Here is a 22,048-nt window from a genome sequence, read left to right on the forward strand (position 1 = left end):
CAACAAAAATTATTTGTGGGTTATGATACATTTAAACACAAAGTTTACTATGCTGTGTAAACAGGCAGCTGGGGAAGGCATGTGGTGCCTTTTAGTGCCCTATCAATGATTTTTCAAACTTTTGCAAGTAGGAAAAAAGGATGTCATCATTATTCCTTCACATAAGACAATGGTGAGATGAACAAGAAAGATAGTCTGACTAGTAAGAGAGACAAGAACCAGGAAACTCAAATATAAAATTATTGGGAGTACTGGATTACTGGATTCATGGAGTTTATTTGGCATTTGTAATTCACTAGAATAAATTAACAGAGTGCGGTAAAGCAACAAGTACAGTGAACAGCTGTACAGAGAAATAGAGGGAGCCAGTAAACCAGAATGTCTTATAATGGGAGATTTTACCTTCCCAGATATTGACTAGAACTTGTGGATTGGTCACTTGCACGTTAGAGAGACAACCAGTGGGAGTAATACTCTTGATCTGATTATCAGCAGTGATTGTCCATGCATTAAGAATTTGCAGATAAAGGAACCCCTAGGTGGCAGTGATCAGCATACTGATTTGGGATTTACTCAAAGATGTTAACTACCGTCAGGGGTAAAATGAAGAGTTTTTGCTTTTATATTGATGACTACAGTTTTTACTCTGACAGTTTTTAAATTCTATACAGTAAGACCAACTGATGACATTGCTAATAGCAAATTCTAAATGGGAAGCATTCAAGGAATTAATCTTGGAAGCTACTAAGCTTTTCATACTAATTAGCATTAGTAGAGGCATATGATGCAAGAAAGCAAGCTTATATAGCACCAACCAAAAAAAAAAAAAAAAAAAAACCTCTTCACCCATCCATTCACTCCAATTGCTTATGTAGTTCTGCCTTGAATTTATTTAAGCTGTCAACCCAATACAACAACAGATGAAAGTGTGTTCCAGCAATCAACCATCCAATTCCCATACATCAATTCTATAACTGTCTTTCCTCAATTTGAATTTATGCCCCCTCAGGTGCAGAATCTGAACAAGAGGAAGAATTCCATAAGCATTAAGCTTGCTCAATCCAATGAAGGACTTATACATCTCAATCAAGATCACCTTGCAGGTGCCTAATTAGCCAAAAAAAAAAAAAAAAAAAAACCCCAACCTTCCCATTTCACCCATCCATTCACTCCAAATGATTGTCTAGTTTCTGCCCTGAACTTATTTAAGTTGTTGACCCCTACTATGACAGATGGAAGTTTTGTTCCAACTATCAACCACCCATGTATATTAGACCAATGTAAAAAATAAATGTCATACTAATACATTGCAGCATATACACACAGTTTGTTTTTTAATAACGTTTCATATTCTTGTGTGATTAACTAATTGGTAAGATCAAGCATTCTGGATATGTTCTTCATAAAAATCCTCTACTTTTTCCAACAAAGGCAAAAATAAAAAATAAGTTTGCATAAATGAATACATACATTTCAGTTTACAACTGACTTTCAGATGTATTATTTTGACTTCTCTGTCATAATCTCAGTTCTGTAACATAAGTTATTCAGTTATTTCCTTTCCAAATGGAAATTTTTTTGTGTTTCTCTCTCCATGTGAGATTTCTATCACTCTTCAGATATATAATTTTAGCTTGAGGTGACTTGAAAAACAAACAAGAGTATTGTTGTTGAAGGTTTAGGCCTAAATGGATATCAGATGAACTAATGAGACTCGTGGCAGAGAAGAATATGCATGGGATGCGTATAAATTATCAGGCGACACAGAAGCTTATTGTGGATATAAGTTTGTAACTGAGTCACAAAGGAGGTTAGGTAAAGGAAGGCAGCTTGAGAAATACTTAGCAAAGGATGCAAAGAAAAACAGCAAAGATGTCTTTACTGATGTAAACAAATGAATCAGATTGACCCACTTGATATAGATGGTTCGACTGTTGTTGAATCCTACTCAGGTAGCTGACAAACTGAATGAGTATTCTGAATCTACATTCACATGTGAGGAATTCTGTAGGGAAGTGGAGGCCACAAGTTTATCAAACTCCAATAGGGAGCTAAATGATTTTGAAATAACTGAGAGCAAATTGGAGGAGAAACTGTTGAAGTTCAAATATAAGAAAGGCATCTGGGTTGGATGAGATCTATTCAATTATATTAAAGGAGGCAGCAAAGGAGGTAAGCAAACCCTTAGCCATAATAATGAATAGCATCCTTGGACTCAGAGGAGGTTCCCACGGACTGGAGATGTGCAAATGTATCCCCAATTCACAAAGGAGGATCAAAGGGTGACAAGTAATTGCAGACCTGTTAGTTTAACTTCTGTTCTAGGAAAAATAATGGAGTCACTGGTTAAAGAAGCATTGCAGGATCATCTAGACAAGACTGCAGTTATTATTCAGACACAGCATGGGTTTGTTAAAGGGGAAGTCTTGTCTAAACAATTTGATTGGATATTATGATGTGGTCACAAAGGAACTGGATGCAAACAATTTTGTAACTGTAAATTTCAGGAAAGCTTTAGATACTGGTGCACAAGGAAGACTACTGTACAAATTGGAGCAGTATGGCATTAAGGACAAGTTGCTGCTATGGATAAAGTGGTGGTTGAGTAGGAGAAGACAGAGTGATAATCAATGGACATTGCTCTTCATGGACTAATGTTATTAGTGGAGTCCTCCAGAGTTTGATGTTGGGCCCATTGTTGTTTTCTATATTTATCAATGATATTGAAGAAGGTATTTCAGGCTTAATATTCAAGTTTGCAGATGATATGAAGGTTGGTAAAGGAAGGCAGATTATGAGAAATCTTAGGCAAAGGATGTAAAGAAAAACAGCAAAGACATCTTTGCTAAATGACAGTACACTATTGCAACAGGATCTAGAAATATTGGGTAGATGGGCTGAAAGGTGGCAAATGAAGTTTGACATTTGACAAATGCAAAGTACTGCACGTGAGTAACATACTCAGCGTAGTGGAGAATGAAAAAGACCTGTAGGTAATTGTGCAGTGCAGACAGGCTGCCTGAGCAGATCATGGGGTCTTGTCAATGATATACAGAAATTTTGCTAGCAGGGATAAGGAGGTGATTATCCCCTTGTATAAGGCAATATTCAGGCAACACCTTGAGTACTGCATTATTTTTGTGGTTTGTGCATTATAGCCTAGGTTGCTGTTGTGCAGGAAAACCCAAAACCAAACTGCATAGGTTTGGTTTGGAGGACTCATTTTAGGAAGGATGTAGAGCTGTTGGAAAGAGTACAAAGAAGGGAATCAACAAGATTGGTGAGGGAACAAAGGGTTTCTCTTAACTAGAAAGGCTTAAGTTCTGCAAATTGTAGCATCTGGAGACTAGGCACCTGCAAGGTGATCTGATTGAGTTATATAAGACCTTGAATCATTTGTGCAAGCTCTATGCTGATGGATTCTTTCTCTTTCTCTTGCTCAGGTTATGCACCTGAGGGAGCCTAAATTCAAATTGAGGAAACACAGTTGTAGAATAGATGTGCAAAAATTTACCTCTAGCCAGCCAGCAGGTGGTTGATTATTGGAAGAAACTTCCATCTGTTTTTTGTTGTGAAAGTTGGTAGCATAAATAAATTCAAGGAAGAACTGGACAAACATTTTGAGCGAATGGATGCATAAAATAGGAATTGTTTTTCTTTCTTTTTTTTTTTCTTTTGTTTTTTTACAGTTGCAGAAAGAGTGCTTTTTTTTTTTTTTTTTTTTTTTTTGTCATTGTAATACTATTACATTTATGTGAGGGTTATTCTTCTATGATCAAATGGCTTTTTCAACATTTGTTTGCTTGCTTGCTTTTAAAATAGCCTTTGTATAATGGAATAATAACCACTTTGTCTTCCTCCATCATAGTTAAAAACAGCATGTATGTCCTACAGTATACATTGTATTTAACTATGAAAGGTATTATATAGAAATTAATAATTTCAAAAGGCAAGAAAACAAAACTTCATTCTTATTTTCAAATTTAAATAGTTATTGATTAAATACTAAAGGGGGAAAAGAAGATTCCTACACAAAGGTGCATTCAATCAACCAAATAAAATTATAATTTGTCAATGCTTTACTATTCTCAAGACAACTTGATAGAAAAAGATAAAATTAAGAATGTATGCACAGTGAATTAACATAGTTTTCTGTAAAAAAAATTTTTTTTTTTTTTTTTTTTTTTTAAACTAATGACACTACTTTTAAGATCTTAGGAAATAATCTAATTTGGGATGCTAGTTATTTATATTATCTTGCACAATTTTAAATTTGAGACAGAAAAACTGAAGTATAATATCAGGGATTGAGAAATATACTGGTACTCTACTATATAACCTTTGGATTAATCTGAAAAAGAAAAAAAATTCAATGAAAAGTATCCATAACTGTCTGTATTATAAGCAGTTTGAGATGGGATTAATTTTGCACCCTACCCCCAAAAGCACTTGTTTTTCTATTCCACACTGTCACTGACAGGTTAAAATCATACTCATAGTAAAAGGAAAGTATATGCCAGTAATACAACCATGAATTGGATATTTTGACTATTAAAGACTGGTTAGGAGATTGGAATAACTTAAGTTTGATATTTTGCCTATATATGCCTATATATTTATATTGTTTGAAATCATTAAATGTAAAGCTGCTTTTGTAAGATTCTGTTTGTTTACTTCAGGTTATAAGGAGAGCCAAAAGTTTTGGGGCTGGATTAATAAGTAAAGGTTTGAGACCTGGACCCACAACATTTGTTGGAATTTATGCCCAGAATTCAGTAGAAGTAAGTGAACAGCTATAAATCTTACTTTATACAAATATAGTTTCTGATTATAGCCTTGCAACGTGTAAAAACTGAAATTGCATATCTCTGTTGGTAGTTTGCAGGATTTCCAGAAATAGGACAGTATTATATTTTTTGTGACAAAAAAAAAACAAACACAGTTAAGTAATGTATTTAGGTATGCCCTTTTTATTTCTTAAATTTTATTTCTTAAGTTGTACTAATCATCTTGTTACCAATTAATTACTAATTAACTAATAATATATAAAAGTAATTGTTCATATTTCATTGCGCATACCTCAAACTGTAATATTCACTGAACTTTTTATACTACTTATTTCTTCTTTAATAAAAAAAAAATTTGAAATGCAACACCATTTCATGGATCTTCTGTGATTTACTAAAATAAACAAATAGCAAGGCATATACCTATAAATCTATGGATATAATAAATTCATGGCTGGAGCACCATATCATGTCTCCATTTCTCTTATTGACTTCTGGCTTTGCAAGTACTTAATCCAAAGTGTGCAGATGTGCATTGCATTGCAGTCCATATTGAATTAGATTCAACATAGTGGGAAGTATTGCCAATCCTGCATAAGATGATAGGCATCTATATATTGCATTATTGCTTGACAATTTGTTGCTAGGCAGCCACGAGCAATATGTTCACAGGGTCACTGCAACTGAATAAGCGTCGCCTATAGGTCGCAGTTCAGGAGGGCACCAAAATATTTTTGGCAGCATGTAGGGTCAGTGCTCATGAGAAATGGTTTTTTTTTTTTTTTTTTTCTGGTTAATACTCTGTCTCTCTGAAGATTATTTTATCTACACTGGCCAAAGTGTCTAATGATAGTCCTTGAATGTTTTTTTTTTTTTTTTTCTTGTTGCTTTAAACAAACTTAATGTATCATATTCCAAAATATAATTGCCATTTCTTAACAAATTGCTTGAAAAACATATTTGCTTAATAAGGATGAGATATACTCTGCATGTTTACTTATGTAACAAAATAATAGCAGAAATTTGACTGGGTTTCTTTCTTGTAAACATGTTGTTTTTCAGGGCTTGAAATGGAAAATTTTACAAAGATGAACACTTGTCAGGATAATGGAACACAAGGCATTTAACACTTCACACATTACTGTTGCATATGATGAACCAGAATGGCATTCCAGTGTCTTATCCATTTGAGGTCCTGTGTATACCCAAAATTTGATGCAAGTTTCAATTTGTAGTTTAATCAACTTTCTTTCCCCAAAAATGCTATTTCCTTCTTGATATTTCAGTCCCATTAAAATAAGAAAAATATTGGCCACCTAAGTATTGTCATACTAACATTAATGAAATTAATATCTTTACATGAACCAAAAAAAAAAAAGACTGAAACAGCAATTTTTGATTTAGGTTTGAGTTCATGGGAAAAAGTGCTCATGAACATTCAGTCATCAGACTTGTAGATGACTTTTTTGAAATTTTCTTTGACAAAAGTCCACTTGTGGAACTGGTATTCAAAAAAGAAATGTTCACTAGCAAGTGGGTGGGGAGAGGGCTCGTTAGTTTCTCCATTTATCCACTAATACTTAATTTTCCCAGCAGAACCCTTGGGTTCCACAGAATGCAGCTTTTAACTCTGCTCTGTAAGAAATAAATAAATACAGCATTCTTTTTTTTGGATTAAAAAAAAATTTTCCACCATCTTTCAAGCACCCTGTTTTGGGAAAATTTTACAAAATGGAATGCTTTTTAATATAATATCATTTTTAATAATCAAGTATATGCATTAGCATTAGTAGAGGCATTTGATGCAAGAAAGCAAGCTTATGCAGCATTAGCCAAAAAAAAAAAAACACTTCCACTTCACCCCTCTGTTCGTTCAAAATACCTGTCCAGCTGAGCCTTAAACTTATTTAGGCTATCAACTTCCACGAAAAGGGATGGAAGTCTGTTCCACCAACCAACCACCCGCTGGCTAAAGGCAAATTTCCACACGTCTATCCTACATCTGTTTTTCCTCAATTTGAATTTATGCCCTCTCAGGTGATTATTCTGAGCGAGAGGAAGAATCCCATCAGCATTGAGCATGCTCAAACCATTCAAGGCTTTATACACCTCTATCAGATCATCTCGCTGGTGCCTAGTCTCCAGACACTGTAATTTGCAAAACTTAAGCCTTTCTTCGTAAGAGCACCCCTTTGTTCCATTCACTAATCTTGTTGCCCTTCTCTGTACTCGTTCCAGCAGCTCTACATCCTTCTTGAAATGAGGCCTCCAGACCTGTATACAGTACTCTAGGTGTGGCCTGACCATTGCCTTATACAAGGGAATAATCACCTCCTTATCCCTGCTAGAAAAATTCCTATATATCATTGACAATACACCATGAGCTACTCTTGCAGCCCGTCTGCACTGCTCAGAGAACTTCATATCTGCCTGCACAACCACCCCCAAGTCCCTTTCATTCTCTACCACTGTCAGTGTAGTACCACAGAGTTGATACGTTGCTCTGGGGTTGCTGTTTCCCATATGTAGTACTTTACATTTGTCAATGTTAAACTTCATTTGCCACCTCTCAGCCCATCTGCTCAACCTTTCCAGATCCTGTTGCAGCAGCATAGTGTCACTAGTGTCCTTGACAACCCTGCCTACCTTTGTATCGTCTGCAAACTTCGACATTAAGCTTGATATACCCTCATCAATATCATTTATGAATACAGAAAACAATAATGGACCCAACACTGAGCCCCGAGGGACTCCACTAATAACATTAGTCCATGACGAGCAGTGTCCATTGATTACCACTCTCTGTCTTCTCCCCCTCAGCCATCCCTTTATCCACAGCAGCAATTGCCTCCAATGCCACACTGCTGCAATTTGTGCAGCAGTCTTCCATGTGCAACAGTATCAAAAGCCTTTCTAATATAAAAGTATATAATATCAAAGTTATTCCCTGCATCCAGTTCCTTTGTGACTGCATCATAGTATCCAATCAAACTGGTCAGGCAAGACTTCCCCTTAACAAAACCATGCTGTGTCCGAGCTATAACTGAAGTCTTGTCTAGATGATCCTGCAGTGCTTCTTTAACCAGTGCCTCCACTAATTTTCCTGGAACAGAAGTTAAACTCACAGGTCTATAATTACTTGTGTCAGCCTTTGATCCTCCTTTGTGAATTGGGGTGACGTTTGCACATCTACAGTCTGTGGGTACCTCCCCTGAGTCCAGGGAAGCTCTCATAATTATGGCCAAGGGTTTGCTTACTTCCTTTGCTGCCTCCTTTAATATAACTGGATAGATCCCATCCACCCCGGGTGCCTTTCTTGTGTTTATCTTCAACAGTTTCTCCTCCACTTTACTCTCAGTTATTACAAGATTCTCTAGCTTACTGCTAGAGTTGAATACACCTCTGGCTTTCCCCTCGCTAAATAACTCATGTGTGAATGTCGATGCAAAATATTCATTTAGTTTGTTAGCTACCTGAGCAGGATCATCAACAGTTGACCCATCAATATCCAGTGGACCAATCTGATTCATCCCCTTCCTTCTAGAGTTTACATAAGTAAAGAACTCTTTGCTGTTTTTCTTTGCATCCCTTGCCAAAGATTTCTCGTAATCTGCCTTCGCCTGCCTAACCTCATTTGTAACTTGGTTACAGATCAACTTGTATCTATCATAGGCTTCTGTGTCATGTGTTAATTTGTATGTATCCCATGCATGCTGACATCCATTTAGGCCTAAACCTTGGACAATATTTCTTAGTTGGTATGTAAAGCCTAGTAGCTTCCAAGATAAGTTCTTTGAATGCTTCCCATTTTGCATTTGCTGTTGGTAACATCATCAGTTGGTCCCACTGTATAGAATTTAAATACTGTCTCAGTCCATCGTAGTCGCCTTTACGAAAGCAATAACCCTTCCCTTTACTCCTAATGGTAGTTACCTCTTTGAGTAAATCCCTCTTCAGCACACTGCGATCACTGCCACCTAGTGGTTCATTTATCTGCGGATTCTTAATGCATGAAGAATCACTGCTGATAATCAAATCAAGAGTATTCCTCCCTCTAGTTGCCTCCTGAACATGCTGATGTAGAAAACAATCATCCAATAAATCCACAAAAGCCTTGCTAGTGTGTGAGTGACCAGCCCCCAAATTCCAGTCAATATCTGGGAAATTAAAATCCCCCATTATAAGACTCTCTGATTTACTGGCCCACTCTATTTCCCTGTACAGTTTCTTATTGTACTCATCAGAGTCATTAGGCCTATAGCACACTCCTATTCTCAATTTTGATCTCCCAATGCTTATGTCACACCAAACTGACTCGACACTGCACTGTCCAGCGATGTCCACTGGCTTCACTTCCTTGGATTTTATGTATTTCTTAACTAATAGCATAACCCCTACTCCCTTCCTATCCAGTCTATCCTTTCTGTAGACGTTGTACTCCCCAAATTCCAGTTCTGCATTCCTTATATCTGTGTGACACCACGTCTCTGATATCCCAACAATATCTGCCTTTGATGTTTTGAGCAATACCTCAAAGTCATCAAATTTATTTACTAAACTCCTAGCATTGGTGTACACGCCGCAAGTATACATGCACCTATTTCTATTCTTAGCTACCCTAACACAACCCATGTGTTTACTTGTACCGCAATGACTACCAGCAGTCTCTGAAATATCCTGCATCTTGTTTTTCAGACTTCTGCTCATTCCAATAGAAGCAGTGCAAGAATCTCTTTCACCTCTGCCAGTGGCTACTGTTAATCTATTCGTCTTTGTCTCCCCCCCAAGCTAGCAGTTTTCCGACCCACCTAACACTGCCTCGATAGCATCAGCAAATATTCTTGCACCCTTTCTATTTAAGTGTATCCCATCCCTGTAGAAGCAATCTCTCCTGTTAACAAGTACAGTCCAGGCTGAAAAAAATTCTACCCCTTAAGCCTTGCACAATCTTTCTAGGGCTGAATTGATCGACAAGGCTCTCATCATATACTCCCTCCTATCGTGTCTGGGCAGAATTGCAGACACTTTCAAATTCAACCCTATTTCACGGCTTTTTTTCAACAGTGACCTGTACTTGTTAAGCAATTCTGCCGGTCTCCTACTCTTGATATCATTAGTGCGCCAACGTGTACAACTATATCACCTTTTGTGCCCTTAAAAGATGATACCTGCTCTACAACGTCATCAACCTTTGCCCCTGGCAGACATACCCTGGTCCTGTTCCACCTGTCCTTTTTACAAAGCATGTTCCCCGTTTCCCTGACAATAGTCACCAACAACTACTAGTTCCTTTGGGACCAGCGCATTCTGCTTTGGGGGTTGCCTCTGTGTCACGTGATGCCCAAGTGCAAGCTCTGGCGTTGATGTGGGCAGCTGAGAGCTTGATGGGCCCCTCAATTTAGCTCCTCCGAGGGCATCCACCCTGTCCTTCAAGCTCTCATATAGGCCCATAAGAACGCTGAGTTGTTGCTTGATTTCGATACACTCCTTGCATCGCGCACACACAAAGACATCCCCCATGGCAATATCATGTCCCGTACCTGAATGCTCCACAAACATCATGCAAGCTGCGCATTTTAGAAGGCTGTGATTCAGAAGGCAACTGCCCCCCTCAGTTCTCCTCTGAGCCACAGCACTTCCATTAGCTTGAGCCTAATACATGGTAATACTACATGGTAGTATTACCATGTATATACCAATGTGTGTGACAAATCAGAACAGTATTCCAGTTTGCATTGCCTGATGTTTTATTCTGTATTGAATGATTTCTATTATGCTTCTGTCTACTAAATGTTTTTTTTTTTTTTTTTTATTATTTAACAGAAGAGGCTTGAATTGGAGAAAATGGGCTGTCACCTTTTCTTTGTAGTCATTGAAGTTAATCATTAGAACATTTCTGCAGTGCTTCAGTTTTTAACTAGTTGAATATAATACAAATTACTTATAGAAAGGACTAGTTGAATATGTTTCAAAAGAAAACCAATAAGAACTTTCCTGCAAGAAATTCTATAAAAGGCTTTAGACATTTTTCCTGCTACTAATTTTAGGTTTCACATTTGTTTATTTTTCATTAAGTAAATTGAGTTTCCTTTTTATAATTTTTGTGTGCTAACTGTATTAATTTTGTAACTTTATTATTATAAATAACCACTTGTTTTTTTTTTTTCCCTTATACAACACTTGATTACATTTAAAACCCATAAAATGCTCCACCTAGCATTATTTTTACTTTAAAAATAAAATCTTGTATATTTTTAAGATTGTCGTTTCCAACTGATTGCTAGATTTGCAGATGTCAAATTTTCATATCAAATGTTGGAATGTAATCAGAAAATGAATTATTTATTCAAGCCTTTCCAAGTTTGTATTGTTGCATTGTAATATAATGTGTATTGATATTTCCTGGCAGTAAGCTATTTTGATGTTAATAACTAAAATGACTGTTATATGGGGAGAATGTTGTATTCTTCTGAATTATATGGGAAAATAACTTTGTGCAAATTAAATTTTGCTTTTTGTTTGTTAACCAGCCTTCCCTTTCATATTTATTGACAACTTTGAAAATACAAGTTTGTAAATGAATTTCATGCTTAACCCTCTTACAAGTATATGCATAATTAAATGCTTCCATGTGTGGGCTCTAGGAAGTACACAAGCAGATCTGTGTTTTGAAGGTTACTTCAGTGTCTGCTAATGTATGAATCACGAAATGTTTGCAGTACAAGCTGTCATCTCTTACCTCTGTTTCCATATAATTTTATACAAGTTAATAGATAGCAGCATGAAAAAAAAAATCTTTTGAAATTTCAAGAACTACAATGAAATTTCTAAATCTTTGGAAATTTCATTGCAGCATCTGGACACTTGCAAGGATATCTGATTGAGGTGTTTTTAACTAGTTGATAGATCTGATAGCATAATTGTTCTTTCTCCAAATACACACTCATGAGGGAGAAATTTGCCTTCAGTCAGCAGGTAGTTGACTGTTAGAGTCAACTTCCGTTTAGTGTTGTAGAAGTAGGTAGTTTGTCTATTTCTTCCTTGAATTTATTCAAACTTTTTAAGGAAAAAAAAACCAATACTTCCCTTGATATGGGAAGGTTTTTTTTTTTTTTTTTTTTTTGCTGATGCTATATAAGCTTGCTTTCTTGCATCATTTGCTATTATTAATACTAATAAATAGATGTAGAGGATAATATTATTGCATCAAAAAATAGCATTTTTTCACTTTTTTTTTTTTAATTCTCATTTGATTTTTGAGTTTCATGCTAATTTTGGGTAATCAAGTTAAAATAAAAACCTTTGAATATTCAAAAGCATTTATGTACAAAGTTTTCATTGTAAAACTTAAATTCTACAAAAAAAAAAAAAAAATTTGCTCCATAGAGTCCACCACCAATAACCGGGTCCTCACACACTTGGAGAACTCACTTGTGAAAGGGCTAAGCATTAGAATATTGTATACTTCCCCTTTTTCTATTTATTGATTGCTTAAATTCTATTTTTACAGTGTGTACTGGCTGAACAGGCATGTTACTGCCATTCCATGGTTATAGTACCATTATATGATACTTTGGGACCACATGCATGCACATTTATCATCAATGAAGGTAATTATTTAATGAATTAATCTTAGCATTAGGAAAATTTAACTTAAACAGAGATAATTGTTAAATCTCATCATGAATAAAGTATCCTGTATGTTAAATGGAGAGTGAATTGTGTATTAAAAAGAAAACATAGATTTATACAATATATCATTGCTCTGAAAAGGAGATAAATTTGAAATAAAAAAAATGCCAAAGTATGTTGTAATAACTTTGTTTTTCTACGAAAAAATTTGAAGTAAAATGAACTTGGATGCTTGCATTACAATAATGCCTCACAAGTTGTCAGAAATTGTGTTTTTTGTCAAAGAGAATTAGATTGTGTAGCAAGTGATCTTTTGACATCAGTAGATGAGTGGACAATTTTTATTGCATGATGCCAAATGTGGGGAGACACCAAAAGTAAGAATCGCACTGCTGTCCAGATGCTTGCTGGTTGATGCCATTTCCAGGAATGTTGAAAATTACCATCTCTCTTTTTTCAATTTAGTTCCACATTTCCTGTTGCTGATCATAGGCTATTGTGAACAGTGTTCACAGGATCTTAATAGGGTACATGATACAAACCTGAAACCACATCCAGGCTTTAGAGAATATCTTCAAGTTTTAATTAGAGGTGTTTAATATGGGCACCTTTTAGTTATTCTACAGCTCTCCTGCATATAATCCAGTTCCACCCATATTTGGCAGAACACATCCCTATCAGTGCAGCCAGTTACTTTACAAATGTGTTGTGTAAGTCTCAATGGTTCCTGGCCTAAGTGGGCCAAAACACCTAGTCTTTCACCAATCCCACAGTAAAATCTGAAGAAGTCAGATCAGGGGGATCTTGGGGACCACAAAATCAGTCCTCTTCCAGTCCGTTTCTTAGGCAATACTGTTCAGCTATGCACGCACTTCTTTGTGGTAATGGAGACCCATTTTGTTGGGAAATAAAGTCATCATTGTCATTCTCTAGCTGGGGCATAAGAAAATTCTGTGATATGTCCAGATAGACAATACCTGTGACAGTAGCTTCTCCTAAGAAGGAAGGTTCATACACTTTGCAACAACTCATTACACAAAAGGCCAAATTCCACCATGATTACAGTTTTGTGATTATGCTGCTGTCTATTGTAGCATGCATACTTTTCATTGGTGATTAAAATTTTGAAGATATTCTCTATCACATGAAGTGGTTTCCAATTTGTATCATGTAACCTATTTGCACAATAATAATATTTTAGTTTTGTAAAAGAGCTTTGTGGGTATCCTGTATATACATATTATTACCACCCATACTGTAAACATTGAATAAAAAAAAAAAAAAAAAGACTGTTTCAATTCAAAAAGTGGACAGCATTCAATGTTGAAATGAAAATGGAAGTTTTAAAGTTTTAGCAAAAATGCTCTCCAGCAAGGATCTGGATATAGAAAGAAGCTGCACATTCAAAAGAAAATTGGATGAGCTGTGATGAGTGATTAAGATTTATTTAAGAAACAAAAAAGCTAGACAACTGATCTTATATTCATTCTTTTAAAAAAAACAGCCCAATACAAGAAGTTTTACCCCCCACCCCACCTCCATTTAAAAATTTAACCATCAAAAATAAAACAGTATTGTTCCTTATTGTTTTCTTTCAATAAATTTTTATTTAAATAACCTCAGAGTTTAATATTATTTACCAGTCATAGCATAATATTTGTTAACATGTTCTCTGTTTATATTTGCAAGAAGGGTGCTTCTCTAGGGCACTGGAACAAGTAGGCAGTGCATTTTAGTAAATGGGTTTCATCTGTGAAGAATCATCACTCCAAATAATGTTGGCATCTGTTGTTTGTAGCATTTGATCATCAACAGATAGATTTGAACAAGATTTGGAATCTGCATCACATGAATAGAATTCTATTTCAGTATCAGATGGCATATTATAGAGCTGATTCAATGTCATCAGCTTCAACATTCTGTCCATCCCAGTTCCTTTTTAGTCCTGATGTCCCAGGCTTTAGATACATTATAACAACCCTTTAAAGGGTTGTTATAATGGACTGTTAAAATGTACTGAGTTTTATGTTAGTAAATTGAATAGTGCCCTTAAGATTATTTTGCAGATTGAAATTGTTTCTGTTTAAGGTTTTTTAATGTTCTCTTTTCAGCGGAGATCAGCACAGTGGTATGTGACAAAGAAGAGAAAGTTAAAGCGTTATTGGCAGAAGCATTTCAAACTCCATCTTTAAAACAGATCATAGTAGTTGCAGATGTAACAGAAGCTACAAGAAAGCAAGCAAAAGCATGCAATATTCAGCTGTCATCTTACTCAGAAGTTGAGGTATGTTTTTATGCATATGTTATTTTACTATTTAGAATTAAGCGTCTTGTGCATATTATAATTTTGTATTTTTGTCTCCTGCTGTCGTGCTAGAGTTGCACCATGCAATAAGAATAGAGGGATGTCATATTTATTTTGTTATTTTACTCTGAGAGGCAAAACTAAAATGAATGAGGGTGAAATTTAACTATTATAAATGATTCCTTAACTAGGGGCCATACATTCAAATTATGGGAAGAGGTTTAGACTGGATTACAGGAAGTTTTCTTTTAGTTAGCGAGTTGTTAATTATTGGAATAATTTGCCTCCATGGGTGGGTTGAGGTAGACAGCTTCGGGAAAACCAAAGATCAGCTGATTAGTAGATACCTATGTGAGAAGGAAGTCAAATGTACAGATTATTCAGTCTTCAGTTTCACTGTCAAGTGAGTTAAGTGCGTATCTAGCAGTTTTTATCTATGAAGACAAAAATAGTCTAATAACTTAGGATAGAATTAAACATGCCAGCCCTTGAATTCCTGTAATGGCTGAAATCAATAGATAATGAAATGAATGAAAAAGTTTCCAAGTTTTTACTTGGACTTTCAGGGCGTAACTTCTCATCCATATTATTTCTGATTCTGGAAACTGCAATCATGTTGTGTAAGAAAATAGTTAGAGCAGAATTAGCAGAGGTGGTAGGATAGACATAGGCACTCCTGCTTTAGATTTTTTTCCAACTGCTAGGAGTATTGAAGATATTAAGTACTAACTAGTTAAAAGCATATGAAAAAAAAGGTGGTATATAGTTTTGAATTTGGACATTACATTAGTGTATATGGTCTATCCATGCAAGTAAAAGTCCAAAAAAATTGTCTAAGTGAGGTGGGTGGTTGGCGGGGGGGTTATATATTCAAGATTTTAATTAAAAGGCACTGGGGTCTATCTCACTTATTTTTGGAATTAGGCTATTTGCCACGTGTGCCATTTTTGTTATTTGTTTGGGCTGAAAAATTTTTATTTTATGTTAAAATTGGAGTAAGTTTAGATTTTAGTTTCTAAATTTAAATTTTACCAAATCAACTTTTTTTCTTTTTTTTAATTAGGAAGTTGTTTTCCCTCATTGCCAGTTTAGCTTAAAAATATAATCATTGAGCCAATGAATGTAAACCAATTTTTTTTTTTTATTATTATTATTAAAATAAATTAAACAGGGAGGCTGTAACACAAAGTGATTGGACATTAATCCTGCTATGGCTAGCCATTTATTTCAGCAATACACTGATGACACTTTTAAAATAAATCTAGTGCAAGTGGAGAGAACTTTTCCATTGAGAAAAAAAGCAGTTGATTGAGCAGAATTTAAATTTAAGATTTCGTAAAACATAAATGGTAATACTTATTCAAATTCAAAAATTTCAACACAAACATAATTCAGACAACAAATAGCTAAACCTAAAAATGAGAGTGGGAGAGAGCGAGCGAGTGACCTCCCTCAGTGCTCTGTAATTGAAATACCTTGTATTGGGTGGTTCATTTGAAAGATTACTGAGAAATAATCGGTATTTTAATTCTTCAAGTCAGTTTCATGCCCATATTACTTCATTAATGTTATATTTAAACCATGTTTCTTTATTATATTGAAATGAATTTTTTAATCTGTTTTCCCAAAATTTACTTAGTAAATTGCATCTCTTTTTGATGATTTACATCTTTTCTACTGACATTATGGCTCACTCTGTATATAAATATCTATTGTAATTACTGTTTAATTATTTTGTAATTATGATAACTGGTTGATATATGGGAAATGTTAAATCATCAGGATTCCACATTTTGTTATTATAGTAAATAGCAATATGTGGCATTGAGTGACGTTTTTCTCCTTCATTCAGCATAACTGAGCCTGTGAGCCCACTGCTAGTAATAACAGATTGAAGAATTAAAATAATATATTAAAATATGAAGAACTAAGCATATGAATTCTGGACACTTGCATGCTAATACCCCAAACCACAAATACTCATAAGAAGCAGGCCAAGACTTTTAATGTAAATTTTTATTAAAAAAAAGTTGGTGTGTGTGGTATTCGGATGTATTCAGTAAGTTAGATTCACTATCAGTTTTATAGTTGGAGAGCCACGTATGCTGTATCAGCCATGCCATAGTTGAGCACACTGTCATATCTAGCTGGAGAGGAACATTTTCCTGAAAAATGCCAAGGAATTTCTTTATTCCTTGAAATTTTTAGCAGAGTGGAATTTTTCAGCAAAATCATAATTTTGATTTTTGTCATATAGAACTGTTTTGATATATCCAAAGCTGGATTGACAGATAATGGTAAAATGCATTGAATGGTATATTTACAAATTGATTTATTGCAATATTTAAAATTTCACAATATCGATGTTAAGAATCTTAGTATTTTCAGTTTTTAATATTATTACCATTTAAAAGTGCAGAAGAATCTTAGATCCATGTGCCTGATTTTATAGAGTTGTAGCCAGAGTTCTGTTTTGAAAGAAATGCATGTGTGACATATTGGTTGAATATGTTGAATACGGTGAAGTGGTTTTTTTTTTTTTTTTTTTTAATCTTATAAGGAAACACCATGGTTTATTTTTACTCTTTATCCTTATAATTAAAATAAATTCTAAAAATATATTAAAGTTTTTAATGCATAGCTTAAGTAATTTCAAACTAATATTTCAAAGTAAAAAAAAAAAAAAGAGTTAATTTTCTAAAGATGTTTTCTTTTAACACTAGGAACTTGGCAGAACAAATCCTCAGGAGAGTATGGTAAGTTTTATTTTAATATATATCCTTTTCTAATTGTTACTCATTTGAAATTAAATTTCTCCTTCCCCTCAGGGCTCTGTTCCTCATTCTTGAGGGAAACCCTGTATGTTATTAAAATCATTTCAGTAAATAAAAATATACCTGAAACAGTAAATACCTACTTATACGCTGATAATCTTAATGTTTCATGTCTGCAGTTGAATGAAAACTACAAGGTACAAGCAATTAAATAGAAACTTGGAATAAAAATAATGGATACTGACACCTGTACAATAAACAAATGGAATACATTTATGCTGAAAACATAGGGATTTCAGCAAAAGAGTGAAGTAGGAAATTACCAGCTGGTTAGTCTAACTTCAGTAGTAGGGAAAGTCATGGAGACAATGATCAAGCATGGTTTTGTAAAGGGAAAATTGTTTAACTAATCTGGTTAGCTGTTTTGGCAGGGTCACTCAAGAGCTGGACTTAAGGAATAATTTTGACATTATTTGGATTTCAGCAAAGAATTTGACTCAGTCCCACATGAGTGATTACTTTATAACCTGGAACAGGTTGGAATCGTAACCTGTTCCAGCTTGTCCTTAGACGGATAGCTGAATGGCTTCAGGGCAGGAGGAAGAGGATTGTTGTGATAAATGGTTATTCCTCAGATTGGGTTGATGTAAGAAGTGGGGTCCTCCAAGATTCAGTATTAGGACCACTGTTGTTTTTGATTTTCATAAATGACATTGATGAAGAGGGCATGATGTCTAAATTTGAAGATGTAAAGATTGGTAGAGTAGTTAATGATCACTGCCAAAAAGAGTCTTCTTCAAAGTGACTAAAAGAGACTTCAGGAATGGCCAGAAAAATGGAAGCTATGCACTTTTTTTACAGCAAAGTGCAAAGTATTGCACCTGGGGAACAGTAAGCCCAAAATAACTTATACACCTGGTGGAGTTGAACTAAAGCCAGTAGCGGAGAAAAGGAGAAAATGGTATTAAGATACGGTCAGACATGACTTTCTCATTAAGACTGGTTGCAAGGAAGGCCTATGGTGTCCTATCGATGATTTATTGAACAATTGCAAGTAGAGATAAGGATGTCATAATCCCATTATATAAGTCTATTGTTAGACCACACATAAAGAAAAACATTGTGCTTCTTGAAAGGGTCCAAAAACTGGTAACTTACCTGGAGATCAGCAAAAGGGCATCCATATGAGGAAAGACTTTGAATATGTGGATTGCAGAGCTTGGAAACTAGGCACCTTAGAGGAAACTTGATTGAGGTGTTTAAGGCTCTGAGAGGCATAAGCAAAATGAATAAAGACAAAATTTTCATGGTTCTAAAGTCATATCAGCTGAAACTTGGTGTGCTGATCAATATATGCTACTATATAAAGCCCTTATAAGATCCTGATTAGATTATGGCATTCCTGCTTATGAGTTTGCTTAGCTAAGTGCATTAAAATGGCTTGGCCCCCATCCATCAGTGTTCTATGTATTGTCTTAGGTGCCTTTCACACTTTGTTCTTATATACAGAAGGTAACAAACTACCATTCCATTTTTGCAGGAAAGTCCTATTACTAAAGTGTTCTGCAAAAATTTGTCTTCCTGATCATCTGACATGAAGACCCTTCTACAATCCAAAGGAGGAACCTGTAGTAGCAAACTGATTATGTAAAACCAGCTGGTATACACTTACAATATCTTTTAAATGACTGGCAACTAAATTATGACAAGATTGACTTGAACAAAGCTTCTTGAGAACCACCCTGGAATTTCTTTTCAATCAAATCATACCATGGCAACTTCTGATTGAATGTAGTAGATACACTGCTGAGATATATGCCATAGATCAGATTTGTCTTATATCCATTCCATGTAATGTACACAGATTTGCAAAGCACATTTTGAGTCTAACAGACAGAAATTACATCCTTACACTTCCTGATAAGAAAAATAGTGTATTTGCAGACTGTCATTAAGAAACTTGAGAAAAAGTTTTCAGCATATGCTGAAGGACATGTCAGAATTGCTGGAAATGAATATGTTGATTAAGTTGCTAGCACCGTTACAAGCTCTATTGTTGAAACTCTTAATTCCCACTTAAACTCAGATGAAATTCTCATGAAAAAAACATTAAAAGATGCAACATGGCCACAGTAGCTAATATGCTCATAAACCAACAACATTAGATATCTTGAACTGTAAAATTTTCAACTCTTTTTATAACAAATGCTTTCACAGATAAGGCCTCAAATTCTGGAATTTATTTTATAATCATCCTGTATATATTTGACTTTTTTGAGATTGTAGAATATTTGCTATAAATGAATATGAATTTCTTGCACACTGCATGTATTAAAACAAGTACAAGGAGGATGACAGTTTACATATAAGTTTTTATAAATTATACATAGAAAAATTCTCATTAATAAGTTTTTAATTTATTATAGAAACAATAAAAAATAAATTACAACATAAATAGCATTAAATTTGAAAATAATACAAATAAGGCATTTCGGGGTTGAGTAAAGTAAGAAATGTAGGCATCTACATCAGGTTCATTAAATTAAGTGTTAATTGAGTACAGAATGCCTTTTGTGATATTGTAACCCAGTGAGCAGCATCTTTTTGCAGCTGAAGGCTCATATGGAGAAATTGGTAATCTCTAAACAGGCCAAAAAAATTGTTTCACATTGGTAGTGCAAGTATGCATTGTGATATTCTTTCAGCACAGTTTTTTTTTTTTTACAATACTGTATTGTTATTATATTATACAGTGTTTTAAGGAGAATTATATATATACCTAATAAAATCCAGAATTTCCCATTTATATAGATAAATTTTTTAATTAATTTTCAGTATAAAAATATCACCAAAAGTAATGGTTTATTTCAAAGAAAGTAAAATTTTGATGGGAGATAATGACTGAAAAGGCAAAACATTATAGAAAGGTTAAACATTTAGTCAATAAGTAAAAAATGATCCTGAATCTTAAAGGTTTAAAAATTGTCTGTGATTTGACTTCATTTGAAAATGGAAATTATCCTAAGTTCTAGAAATAATTAGTTTCTAGAGAAATATATTTATTGAAATCCCATGGAAAACAATGGAATGTTTAATTTTTCTTGGGAAAGTCAAAAACAATTTTATTTTTTATTAATTTTAATTTTAATGAAAATTTGAATATTAATTTCTAAATATGCTGCAGTAAAGTAATCTTAAATTATTAAAGATCTAACAGAGTTAATAGTATATACAAAATTGTGGGTATATGATTGACTAAATGAAAGTACTATTTTAATTTATTATTGCATTTAAAAAAATTAATTTTAATTTATCATATACACAATTGATTAAATAAATATGTATTAGTCACTCTGCTACTTTTATTAATTGTAGCCTCCAAAAGCTTCTGATTTGGCTACAGTGTGTTATACTAGTGGTACTACTGGAAGTCCAAAGGGAGTTATGCTTACGCATGGTAACATTATAGCTAATGTTTCAGCTGTTATGCAGCAATTGGTAAGTATAAAGAAGAAATTAAGTTACTTGCTCTCCCCATTTTTAATTAAAAAAACATTTAGTTAAGTAGGACTTTTTATTTATTATTGAAGGGCATGATAGCTATAATAATAACAAGGAAAGAGCACTTTTGGATAATTAGTTTCTTTGTGGGGAAGGAATTGTTCTTATGGAGTTAGTCCTATCAGTGTTGTATTACTTTTTTTTTTTTTTTTTTTTTTTTTTTTTAGTGGAGAAGTGAACTTGCCATTTAGTTGTATAATTATTCTAGAACAGATTTACCCCACTAGTGTCTTGGATCCATGTTCTAGTTTATACAGCATATAGGCACTTGCATGATTAAATATGTGTATAATGATCAAATGCTTATACCATGTGATTTAATGTAACAGATATATTCAGACACCTAGTACATTCAATTTGTTGAACTGATTTGTTTATAAGTGATATTCCTGTATTATAATATTGTAGGTAATAAAACTTTTAGTTTATCACATTGTATTAGTTTTCAGAGTGTATCTCTGTCATGTTTGAATAAACTAGGTTAGTTAAATATAAGAGATCTTTAATATATTATCAAAATTTCAAGGTCTTCATTTGTGAGCTCTCCATTGTGTGCTTGAAGCAGATCAGTGTCAGTTGTGGAAACCTCAAGTTGCAATTAGATAGCAATATTAACAACCTTCTGTTTCATTTTGTATGAATACAGTACTAATACAGTGCATAGCTATACAACAGAATAATGTTGTATAGTTATGCACATGGTTTAAAATGCCATATTTATAAATGTTTAGCAATTTATTTATTGCAATTAATGATCATATTTTCGTTTTTTTTTTTTTTTTTTTATACTTGAAAAAAATAACTTGTAAAGTGGGAACTGGCTGTATATTAGTTCAGTACTAATTTGTCATCAATCATTAGCAAAACTACAAATTCCGCTCCCCCACAAATTCCCTTGTGCTCTTTAACAACCATCAGAAACCAAGTGATATGGTAATTTTAACACTGTACTTTATTTACTAATAACCTATTATTAATAATATGTTGAT

At 34.1% G+C, this 22,048-nt stretch overlaps 1 protein-coding gene across 3 annotated transcripts in view; it reads left to right on the forward strand.

Moving 5' to 3' along the window:
* Positions 1-22,048, forward strand: part of LOC150083538 (long-chain-fatty-acid--CoA ligase 6-like) — a 238,822-nt gene that overhangs the window by 173,642 nt on the left and 43,132 nt on the right. For all 3 annotated transcript variants that reach the window (XM_090377344.1, XM_090377345.1, XM_090377342.1), the window contains exons 5-9: positions 4,680-4,781; positions 12,298-12,397; positions 14,531-14,703; positions 17,448-17,480; positions 20,874-20,996. In XM_090377344.1, coding sequence (XP_090233470.1) covers positions 4,680-4,781; positions 12,298-12,397; positions 14,531-14,703; positions 17,448-17,480; positions 20,874-20,996 — 531 coding nt within the window. The remainder of the gene's footprint in view (positions 1-4,679; positions 4,782-12,297; positions 12,398-14,530; positions 14,704-17,447; positions 17,481-20,873; positions 20,997-22,048) is intronic.

This window comes from Mastigoproctus giganteus, chromosome 7 (assembly GCF_048544385.1).
Source record: "Mastigoproctus giganteus isolate SK-2022 chromosome 7, ASM4854438v1, whole genome shotgun sequence".
Lineage (NCBI taxonomy): Eukaryota > Metazoa > Arthropoda > Arachnida > Uropygi > Thelyphonidae > Mastigoproctus > Mastigoproctus giganteus.